This window comes from Thalassophryne amazonica, chromosome 11, assembly GCF_902500255.1.
Source record: "Thalassophryne amazonica chromosome 11, fThaAma1.1, whole genome shotgun sequence".
Taxonomy (NCBI): domain Eukaryota; kingdom Metazoa; phylum Chordata; class Actinopteri; order Batrachoidiformes; family Batrachoididae; genus Thalassophryne; species Thalassophryne amazonica.
In genome coordinates this window covers 85,577,821-85,591,189 of record NC_047113.1, presented here as the reverse complement: position 1 = coordinate 85,591,189, position 13,369 = coordinate 85,577,821, and the positions used below count along the sequence as shown (strand labels likewise).

General features: G+C 39.6%; 1 protein-coding gene across 1 annotated transcript in view; it reads right to left on the bottom strand.

Annotated features, from left to right (window-relative positions):
* htr4 (5-hydroxytryptamine receptor 4) overlaps window positions 1–13,369 on the bottom strand; it is a 133,506-nt gene that overhangs the window by 63,068 nt on the left and 57,069 nt on the right. Inside the window, exon 3 of the mRNA XM_034182321.1 lies at window positions 5,403–5,603. Coding sequence (XP_034038212.1) covers window positions 5,403–5,603 — 201 coding nt within the window. The remainder of the gene's footprint in view (window positions 1–5,402; window positions 5,604–13,369) is intronic.

The following is a 13,369-nucleotide window of genomic DNA, read 5'->3' as shown; positions in this document are numbered from 1 at the left end:
AAACTTAATGATATTATTTCGTTCAAGACTGTTCAATTAATGTACAGAGTGAAAAATAAACAAGTGCCATTTAGAATTCAAGAATATTTTACTGAGAGAGAGGGAAAATATAATTTACGGGGCTTGTATCATTTTAAAATTGCTGGCGCTTGGATGACCAGGAAAGGCTTCTGTGTCTCCATGTGTGGCCCTAGATTATGGAATAAAAAAAAAAAAAAGATGTTTTCAAGATATGTATCTAATGAAGTACGATTTTTGTGTTGTCAGTTGTAATTGTAAACTTGCTTAGTAACATTCATTCATGTATATGTATGTATGTATATGTGTATGTGTATATATATATATGTATCTAAATATGTATGTAGACGAAGACACAGTGTTCACTAGATATGTTTATGATAATGGGATTTGAATTTATGTTGTTAAATGTGTTTGTAGCATGGCCCAAGCAGAGGGTCACTCCTTAGAGTCTGGTCTGCTTGAGGTTTCTTCCTCAATACATCAGAGGGAGTTTTTCCTTACCACTGTCGCCTGTGTGCTTGCTCTGGGGGTTGGTAATGTCTATATATGTATGTATGTATATATGGGGTGGGCTTTGCTTCTGCTCACCCTCTTTTTGGTCACACACGTCACTGTGGAATTGTCTTGTGTACAGTTTTTTGTTATTGTTGATTTTGTGTGCAAAAATAAATAAATTCAATTCAATTCAGGTCACTTCAGCCAGTAATGTGAACATAAACCTCCACGACGGCAACAGTAAGCATGATTTCAAGGATTACTTCAAAAGCTCTCATCCCCTTTATGGTTAAAGGAACATTAGTGTCTTTGTGTTGTAATGGAGCTGCTCGTTAGTTTCCATCACTTTGCTTTGGTTGCGAATAAATCGATATGATTGACAGACATGGAATCTTAATGAGTTTAAGGCCCCGATTAGAACCTTCCAGCTTTGGCCATCAGTCTCATTGGCATTGATTTCACATTTTACTTAAAACACGACTGCTTTGAGCTCCGCTTGAATCAAGTTCAAGAGGTTGAAGAACATCAGATGACAGGCTTGACAAACCTCCACTGAAGTCCGACTTATTTGGAAAAGAAAACAAAGTTAACCTCCAACATGTTCTGCTCATCTGTCTGCAGTAAACAAGCATTAGTTTGTGGCCCAACCGATCTTCTGGTTCCACTTTAACTTCTCACGCTTCATCTACCCGCTTGCACAAAATGTTTATTTGCAGTGAGGGGTTAAAAACAGCCTTTTAAACATGTCACTTCTGGCTTTTGTCTTTAAAAAACGGTCGACAAATGCAGTTTTGTATCAGGTAACTCCTTCATTTAACTCCCCCTTTATTTCCATTTCTCTGATGGTCCATTTACTGATTTGTTTTTTGTATGGTGGCCAGTAGGAGCCACAAAACAACAAAATCGAAAAATAAAATAAATCCAAAAAATTTAAAAAATAATAATGACAACAAAAATAATAAATAAAAAACACCTGCATCAATGCAACAGGGAGTTGCATCAAAAACATTCATACAAATGGAAAAATAAATTGCAAAGAGAAAACAAACAAATAAAACCTGCAGTGTGCAAGAATTTAATTTGATAATATGTCTGCTGCAGATTCAGGCGACACGTAAACACAGACACAGTATGCAAAGCTTCAAAACACAATGAAGCAGTAACAACACAAACAACAGTTTCTGCCTGGAGGACTGTAACTGATGGACCGTTTAGTGCGTGGCAGGGCTCCACTCTGGCTGTGTCCCAGTTCAGATGCTGCATCCTTTGAAGGCTGCATTCATCATACATACGTCATAGTGGAGTGACTGTCTGTTTCACTTCAAAGGCTCCTTGGAATGCTACACATGAATGTAGCCTTCTTCCCCCAAAACAAAGAACACAGTAGGTGCATCCTTGATGGGCCAAACAATCCCAAAAGTCACTGTGTGACACCCCCCATCAAGACAAAATGTTGTGAATGGGCAGCATGGTGGTCAAGCAGTCAATGCACAGGCACACAACAGACGGTTCCTGCTTCGAGACCACCTGTATCCATGTAACATAGAATTGTGCGTACTAATTTGTGATACACAAAATGTAGATTTTGTGACAATATTACAAACTAATTTTGTGATGGTATAATGAAATAACTGATCATGAACAGGGGGTGGAGTGGGGGGGTTGCTAATCCGCTGTGAGGTGCATGGGCTCGACAGCCCCATCACAAAAAGTTTGTGACGCTATCATGATCTAATAGCATGAGATTGTGTCAGGAAGGTAATCCGGCATTACACTGGCTCAACGTGCTAAACGTGCTAAATCAATGTGCACTGGAGTAGCTAAAAGTACAATAAAATGGTTGGTTTTAAAAAAAGGACAATTTCAGGGTCCATATGTACAACTGTAAATAAGTAACATTTACAAGTAAAGTGTAAATAAGTACTGAAAAATCATTTATAAGCTGCAGGTTATACCCAGTACGTTAGCTTGCTTTGTGCGGCTGTCAAGATTTCCAGACAACAGAGAGGATTGTGAGAATCGCTAATGATGCAATCAAAAAATGTTTCATTGGCTCAACGGTCACATTTCATTTCACAATGGTTTGATCAGCCTCCGTGGCCTCAGAAGGCCAGAGCTTTGTAGAACACAGCCTTAGAAGGATGCAGCATCTGTAGTGGAAAACAGACCTTATGCACTGGAAAAAAGGAAATATGACTTGAATATGTACATCGGTGTGTCTGAATAACATATTTTTCTTATGTCTTTAATTCACATTTATGATTTGTATGGCTCACCATGGGAGGGTGACCCTCAGTTTGGGAAACACTACCTGAAGCATTTTCCTAAGGTTCCTCCAGGAGGTAATAGTTGGCTGTTGATGGCAATCTTTTGATGAAAACTTTTGCAACACAGTGACTGCATCTATATATATATATATATATATATATATATATATATATATACACTCAACAAAAATATAAACGCAACACTTTTGGTTTTGCTCCCATTTTGTATGAGATGAACTCAAAGATCTAAAACTTTTTCCACATACACAATATCACCATTTCCCTAAAATATTGTTCACAAACCAGTCTAAATCTGTGATAGTGAGCACTTCTCCTTTGCTGAGATAATCCATCCCACCTCACAGGTGTGCCATATCAAGATGCTGATTAGACACCATGATTAGTGCACAGGTGTGCCTTAGACTGCCCACAATAAAAGGCCACTCTGAAAGGTGCAGTTTTGTTTTATTGGGGGGGATACCAGTCAGTATCTGGTGTGACCACCATTTGCCTCATGCAGTGCAACACATCTCCTTCGTATCATCCGTGAAGACAACACCTCTCCAACGTGCCAAACACCAGTGAATGTGAGCATTTGCCCACTCAAGTCGGTTACGACGACGAACTGGAGTCAGGTCGAGACCCCGATGAGGACGACGAGCATGCAGATGAGCTTCCCTGAGATGGTTTCTGACAGTTTGTGCAGAAATTCTTTGGTTATGCAAACCGATTGTTTCAGCAGCTGTCCGAGTGGCTGGTCTCAGACGATCTTGGAGGTGAACATGCTGGATGTGGAGGTCCTGGGCTGGTGTGGTTACACGTGGGCTGCCGTTGTGAGGCTGGTTGGATGTACTGCCAAATTCTCTGAAACGCCTTTGTAGACGGCTTATGGTAGAAACATGAACATTCAATACACGAGCAACAGCTCTGGTTGACATTCCTGCTGTCAGCATGCCAATTGCACGCTCCCTCAAATCTTGCGACATCTGTGGCATTGTGCTGTGTGATAAAACTGCACCTTTCAGAGTGGCCTTTTATTGTGGACAGTCTAAGGCACACCTGTGCACTAATCATGGTGTCTAATCAGCATCTTGGTATGGCACACCTGTGAGGTGGGATGGATTATCTCAGCAAAGGAGAAGTGCTCACTATCACAGATTTAGACTGGTTTGTGAAGAATATTTGAGGGAAATGGTGATATTGTGTATGTGGAAAAAGTTTTAGATCTTTGAGTTCATCTCATACAAAATGGGAGCAAAACCAAAGTGTTGCGTTTATATTTTTGTTGAGTATATATATAAACTTTTACATAAACACATCATGTATTGTTAAATTTAAGCCTGTAACAAAGTGACAAACAGTTTGCGAGATTCAGCTTCCCTGCAGCAGGTGCACAGAATCCAATGTTGAAAATACACAAGATTATTTGGACAAACATCAAAAGAGAGAAACAGAAATGAATCAAATGCATAACAGACAGCCAGCAGAAGGCAGAAAAGTGCTTCCAAAAATTTTTTTTTCGGCATTTTTTGTTATAAGCAGACAACTATGCTAGATCAAGTCCTTATATAGTAAGGTTTCACATCAGGGGTGATGCCAAAAATAAAAATCATTTTTTGGCCATTTTTGGACAAGAAGACAGAGACATTTTAGAGTACACTATGGCTAATTTATTACAATCATTTTTTATGATTCATTGTTTCCATTACACAACATACACTTGATACCTCAAGTATCAGAACCATTCAAAATAAGTTCAATACACCCACTGACATTATTATTTTTTTTTTGCTGTTATTAGTACAAAATTGACAAATTTTAGTTACCTTAAAGGAGGCATTCCATAAAAAAATTAAACTGATTACCACCCATGTTATGGAAAAATATATATTAATATGATTTTGGTAAAACTATGATTTGATGTGATTTGACATCATTTTGAATAGCCAGCTGCATCACAGTTGATAATGAATTTCAGCTCCTACCTTCTGGCTGTAGGTTTAAAGTTCCAAGATGTAGGACAAAACGCTACAGGAGTAGTTTTGTCCCAGCGGCAATTGTGCATTTGAACAAATCTTAGTAGGTTTTGCACATATTTATATATTTATTTATTTATTTGTTTGCCCTTTGCACATCAGTTTTATGCTGACCATCTTTTAGTGGTTTTTCCAAATGCTTCCTTTTTAGTGGTTTAGTAAGCTTGTGAGTCCCCGGTGGTGTTTGTGTTACATTTTGTTTTGCATATGTTCTTCATTAGTGTTTTTAGTGTTTTCATTGTTATTGTTGTGTTTGACTAACATGGACGCCCTTTTCTGTTTGCTGCAAGTCAAATCTACCTACGGGTACAAATAAATTCACCTGAACCTGAACCTCACCTGAACCTGAAGACTGTGAAATAACAACCACATGTACATTACAAACAAATATTCATAAGTACAATATGTCAGACACAGTCCACGCTGCTTGCCTTCACAGTGTGATTCAGAGGAGGTGTAGAAACAAAAAGGTGTGAGTTCACAGCTTAGAGGCGACATCACGGCACACAAAAGCTGACACACCACAGCAAAGTCTGAGGATTAATCTGCGTTTGTGCACGAATTCAGACGTGCGTTGTCTCACCTGTCCAGGGCGATGCAGCACAGGTGCAGTATGGAAGCAGTGGTCAGCAGGACGTCCAGCGAGGTCCGGACCAGGCAGAAGGTCTCGCCGTAGATCCAATGCTGGTGGACCATCTCAATGGCGCCGAATGGCATCACCAGTACAGATACGAGCAAGTCGGCGAACGCCAGAGACACGATGAAGTAGTTGGTCTTGATTTTCCTATTGGAGGAAAAGAATTAACACCAAAACATCATTTTAGAACAATATTTAATTAAAAAAAAAAACAATAACAAACAAGTAAAAAAGTATGTAAACATTGTTGATAAACATTTGTGCATGAGCAAGTAAAACGGGTTATGTTGTCTTGTGTTCATATTACAAGTGCAGGCAAAAAACAAACAAACAAACAAACAAACAAACAAGCAAACAAACAAAACTTCTAAATGGTTATCTGAATGTAAGCTACTGTATGCATGGTATTATGTAACTTCCATCAGTAAACAGTCTGACAAGTATATCACTCATTGCCGCTATTAATACCAACATGACAAAGTTAACTGGTAGATTATATGAGTAGTTTAAAATTGGTAAGAATCAAATTTTATATATTAAGATGTTTCATGCAAGTAGTTATTAATTCTGTGATTGATATGTTGTCTTGTTCTAAATAAAGAGCTATTTTCTTTTGTAAATACACATGACACAATTGTTGGTCCAATGATCTGCGCTTTGTGGGCTTTTATCTGAGGAGATTCATCTGGGTCAGGTTGCCTTCTCCTCTTGGCAGCAGATTGTTGTGCAGTTTCTAGCTTTGAGTGATTAAACTGAAGATGACATGACTTATGCCAGGATGCATAACGACCAGCCAAGCTGTCTGCTCTTTCATCATCACCAAATTTCAGTTTCTCTGGAAGTGCATCAATTTCTTTGAATGCTGCCACATTTTTCAGAAATGACCTGTAGGCTTCTTTTTTCTCATTACTTGTGCCAGAATTACTCCTCATGGGGCACTTCAATGTTTCTGAACTGTCTATCTGGCAAATAATGTAGACTTTCCAATCAAAATCCATATTGCTTTATTGGTGCACTAGCTGGGGTACCCGGCACTGCCCGGGTTAATCTGTTTTAGACATAAGCCAAATGCCAATCATTTTAATCAAAACAATTGCCCAACATTTATTTTTGTAATGCTGATGTCTTATAAATATAATAGTTAATGGGCTAAAGTTTGTCCAGCAGAACTATAAGAGGTGGACTCCGCAAACGAAGTGGAAATACTTGGTTAAAAGACAAACACATTTGAAGTCCTTCATGCAGACTTTGATTTGCAATCAAATTTATAACAAAATTACACACAAAAGGCAGGTTACAGTAAATGTAAATATCAATGAATCAAAATTGAGGTAGTGGTGTATTTCACTGTTTTTACATTGCAATTTTCCAAACATAACATGAATGTATTCAGACAGGAAGGCAAACTGAGTTGTACAGGACAGTCGGGTGCTTAACAGTTGGGAACATAAAGTAGCTGAAGAAAGGGATTAAATAAACAGAGATGGCCAACACATATACAGGGTTGGAAATTTGAATCTGCCTGGTCATACCCACAGCCGGCTACTTGGGGGGTAATTTTCAGTTCAGCTTTTAAAAAAATGGTACCAGTTTGTTCCCCATGTCATGAAGATTCAGAATATATGTAGTTTTTAGGGTTACATATTATATAGTTTGGGAGTTTATCCCGGACAGACAGAAAGACAGAAGTGTCAGCATGAAAAGCACATGGTCTTACATAAATGGCTATTTTGGGGTAATTTTCAGTTGAGCTTTTTAAAAAATGGTACCAGTTTGTTCCCCATGTCATGAGGATTCAGAATATATATAGTTTGTAGGGCTACATATGATAGTTTGAGAGTTTATCCCGGACAGACTGAAAGACGGAAATGGCAGCATGAAAAGCACATGGTACAACACTGTATGGTCTTACATAAAGCCATTACAGATCCTCGTCCATAACTACCACAAAAGACTCCAAGCTGTCATTGATGTTAAAAGGGGTAATACACAGCATTAAGAACAGGTGCATGTAAACCTTTGATCAGGTTCATTTGGGTAGTTCTCTTGTCATTTTGATTTAAAAAGAGGAAACAATTGTTTGACAATAAATGGCTTCACCCAACTACTAACCATGAGTGAAAAAAAAAAAGTTTTTGTGTTGTCATTCATATTCTCTTAAAAATGGCCAAAAAAGCAAAAATTCTGCCAGGGTATGTAAACTTTTGGGCACAACCGTATATAGATTATCTAAAAGCAGGGAAAAAAAAGAGACACCTACACCACATGCACCGGCAACATAATTAGAAAGTGCACCATAAAAGAAGCAATAGATGAGTTAGCAATATATTTACATGTATTAGAAGTATAATAAATAAATAATACTAGATAAGAAGCAAGTGACTATAATCACTACTACTGTGCCCACAATTAAATGTAAAAGAAGCTAGTTCAGCATTATGACTCCATAGTGATGGCACATTTTGCAAAGTAACTCATAAGATTAATGACCATAGAGATCCAGAAACAAATATTTTATTTTCAAATTCACATATTTTCAATCTTATTAATATAAAATCTTTGAAGCAACATGTTCAGTGTTATTCTATATACATTGTAACACCATGTCTTCAAACATGGGAGACGCTTCACATTAGAACAGTATGACACTATTTTTGTAAATCAATGCCATTTTTCCCATTTTGAGAGTAAAAACCAAATTTCCACATGGCTACCCTTCTGAACTCATAAAGTATGTCTCACCTTAACTTCATGCCAAATATCACACTCTTATCCAAATTGAATCAATTGCACGATATACATATATTGGAAATTTTCATTTTAGCTTATTTATTATCCAAAATGGTAAAATAAATAATTCTCAACACACAGTGACACTGTTTATAAAAAAAAAGCACAACAGCATCTCCACCTGCTGACGAAACTCAGGACTTTCCATGTCAGCATTTTAACTCTGGTCTATAAATCCCTCATTGAATCACTCCTTACCTTCAATATCTCATCCTGGTACAACCTCCTCACTATCAAACACAGAACTAAACTCTTCCACATTATCAGTCATTCTAGTCAAATAACTGGCTCACCCCAAACCCCCCTGTCTGAAATATACAGTCACTCAGTGATCAGGAAAGTCATCCTGATCACTGAGGACCCCTCACACCCCCTTCACCACTCATTCCAGCTACTGCCATCAGGCAGGCGACACAAAGTCCCTCTGGTCCACAAAAGCACTTACAAGAAACCTTTCATCCCCTCTGCTCGAGCAGCCCTCAATAAGACCAGATAGATGGCTGTATTGTCAATTGTGCTTTTTTTCCTTTTTTTTAAACAGTGAAGTTTTGTGTGAGTATTTTATGTGTTTTTATCAGCCAGTTGTTGAAGAAGAATTTCTGTGGCCTTTGTGGGACAGACTATAAAGTCTATTCTATTCTATTATATTCTATTCTTTTCTATTCACGTATTCTATTGTCTTTTTAACCAACCAAAATTAATTTCTTGACACCAAAAACCTATGATTTCATGTGTGACTCATTCATATTAAGGAAATGCAGTATGTCATGTAGACTCAAATTTGTTCTGTCACTCATTATATATTCACAATGGCGGCCATGTTTTCTGTCATAGACTCGTATTTCCAGATGGCTCCCCTTCTAAATTCATTTAGCACATCTCAGAGAAGCCTCATGCCAAATTTCATGCTTTTATCCAGATTTGCACTAAATTTCAGCAAAGCCACCTGACAAGATCTCAGATCCTCCCTGTCATGTGTCACCTGCGTTATAGGTAAAGTTTTAACTAGCGCAAACATTTAGTATTAAAGGACAAGTTCATGTCTTTGTAACGTTAGACAAACTTAGTCCTCTGAGTACTCAGCTCGCGTTTGATAATTACATCATGTGAGTATGACAAAAATCCAGTTTTCAGTTATTTGCTGAAAATGCATCAACAAAGCAACTGGAGCAAAGAACTCAAACTGTGTTTTTCCAAATCTTAAAATAACATAGTGTTGTTTTTACTTACAACTTATATTGCTGATAATGTTATAATTTCTATATGGACTATTTTTACCTACTGGTGCTCTCATAGTGTACACATCCATGACAGAGTCAACATGAAAATTTGATGTGCAGCTTATATATAAAATCAGATGTATGTGGGTGAATGTGTACGCCTATGACTGGCCTGTTGCTCAGCCACTGTGGCAACTCCCACACACAAATACATAAATACACACACACACACACACACACACACACACACACACACACACACACACACACACACACACACACACACACACACACACACACACACACACACACACACACAAATACATAAATACATACAAACATCCCCCCACACAAAATAAATTCACATAAACAACCCCACCACACATACAGCCCCCACACAAATACATAAATACACACAAACAACCCCATCATACACACAACCCCCAGACAAATACATACACACAAATACATAAATACATACAAACATCCCCCCCCACACTAAATAAATTCACATAAACAACCTCACCACACATACAGCCCCCACACAAATACATACACACAAACAACCCCACCATACACACAACCCCCACACAAAATAAATCAACATAATCAGCCCCACCACACACAGCCCCCACAGAAATACATAAATACACACACACACACACACACACACACACACACACACACACACACACACACACACACACACACACACACACACACACACACACACACACACACACAAATACATAAATACATACAAACATCCCCCCACACAAAATAAATTCACATAAACAACCCCACCACACAGAGCCCCCACACAAATACATAAATACACACACACACACACACACACACACACACACACACACACACACACACACACACACACACACACACACACACACACACACACACACACACACACACACACACACACACACACACAAATACATAAATACATACAAACATCCCCCCACACAAAATAAATTCACATAAACAACCCCACCACACACAGCCCCCACACAAATACATAAATATACACAAACAACTCCCCCACACAAAATAAATTCACATAAACAGCCCCCTCACAAAATAAATTCACATAAACAGCCACACCACACACAGCCCCACACAAAAATACAAAAATACATACAAACATCCCCCACACTAAATAAATTCACATAAACAACCCCACCACACATACAGCCTCCACACAAATACATAAATACACACAAACAACCCCATCATACACACAACCCCCAGACAAATACATACACACAAATACATAAATACATACAAACATCCCCCCACACTAAATAAATTCAAATAAACAACCTCACCACACATACAGCCCCCACACAAATACATACACACAAACAACCCCACCATACACACAACCCCCACACAAAATAAATCAACATAATCAGCCCCACCACACACAGCCCCCACAGAAATACATAAATACACACAAACAACCCCACCACACACACAACCACACACAAATACATAAATACATACAAACATCCCCCCGTACTAAATAAATTCACATAAACAACCCCAACACACATACAGCCCCCACACAAATACATAAATGCACACAAACAACCCCACCATACATACAGCCCCCACACAAATACATAAATACACACAAACAACCCCACCACACACACAACCCCACACACAAATACATAAATACACACAAACAACCCAACCATACATACAGCCTCCATACAAATACATAAATGCACACAAACAACTCCCCACACAAATACACGAATACACACAAACAATCCAACCATACATACAGCCCCCGCACAAATACATAAATACACACAAACAACCCCACCACACACAACCTTACACAAATACATAAATACACACAAACAACCCAACCATACATACAGCCCCCACACAAATACATAAATACACACAAACAACCCTGCCACACACACACACACACACACACACACACACACACACACACACACACACACACACACACACACACACACACACACACACACACACACACACATACACACACACACAAATACATAAATACACACAAACAACCCCACCACACACACAACCCCACACAAATACATAAATACACAGAAACAACCCAACCATACATACAGCCCCCACACAAATACATAAATACACACAAACAACCCAACCATACATACAGCCTCCATACAAATACATAAATGCACACAAACATCTCCCCACACAAATACACGAATACACACAAACAACCCAACCATACATACAGCCCCCGCACAAATACATAAATACACACAAACAACCCCACCACACACAACCTTACACAAATACATAAATACACACAAACAACCCAACCATACATACAGCCCCCACACAAATACATAAATACACACAAACAACCCCACCACACACAACCTTACACAAATACATAAATACACACAAACAACCCAACCATACATACAGCCCCCACACAAATAAATACACACAACCACCCACACAAATACATAAATACACACTAACAACCCCACCACACACACAAATACATAAATACACAAAACAACCCAACCATACATACAGCCACCACACAAATAAATACACACAAACAACCACCCACACAAATACATAAATACACACTAACAACCCCACCACACACAAATACATAAATACACAAAACAACCCAACCATACATACAGCCACCACACAAAAACATAAAAACACACAAACAACCCCATACACAAATACATAAATACACACAAAATAAATATACATAAACAACTTCACCACACACACAACCCCACAGACAAATAAATAAATACAGTGGTCCCACACTATAACACGGTTCACCTTTCGCGGCCTTGCAGTTTTGCGGATTTTGATGCAATTTTGCATGCTTCTTCTTTTTTTTTTTTTTTTTTAACAGCGCATTGTGTTCTGCGTCCTTATCAGGCGGGCCGGTCGCGGCACCAGTCGGCATCACCGCGATTGCTCTCACTGCCTCCGATGCGCTTACCGAGTCTGTGGGCTCGGTAAACACCACACATCACTCACCACTCACACCACCCTCCTGTCTGCTGTGTAGACCTGCGGCCAACTCTGGCAACAGGTCCATAGACTACACTCCCTGTTTTGATGTGGAGCACTCCGGCAGCCCGCAAGGATAGACTTCTTGCGGAAAAATCCACAGCACCCCCTGGATGGTCTCGGAAACTCAGCCGCAGGGCTCTGTGGCCATGACTTAGATTCTTTGTGGGTCCTGCTGTTGTGTGGGCCGCCAGAAGAGGAGGTACTGCTGGCCCACCACCAGAGGGCGCCCTGCCTGAAGTACGGGCTTCAGGCACGAGAGGGCGCTGCCGCCTCCAGGAACAGCCGAGGTGACAGCTGTCACCCATCAACCACGACAGCTGTCACTGATCATCTACATCACATCTGGAATAAAAGCAGGAAGACACCTCCACCACATCGCCAAGATATCAACTTCATTGAGTACCGGTCCCTCCTTCTGTGGAAGCTGTGTGAGTGCAGGACGGCACTCTTTTCCTCTGAGGAATCACTGCGGTACTCCACAAAATATTGAGTGAGAGGTGGAGGTGGAATTCCATCACTATTGTTACTGGGTGTACACACACCCACACTTGACTGTCTTTGTTTTCCGCCAGCAGTACCAGATCCGACACGCCGAGACGGTGGCCACCTGGGGACTTCGGGACTTGGCGGCTCCAGTATCCCTCGTGTTCAGTGGCGGTGGGAATCGTGTGGTTCCGGTTCGTCTCCAGACGGGCGTCTCCTATCGTCGAGCCTGCCCACACGACACCTTTATTGATTGACTTGTATCCATTCTGTAATCTGCTGTGTTTGGTTGTGGCATTCACAACAGTAAAGTGTTCTACTTTAACGCGT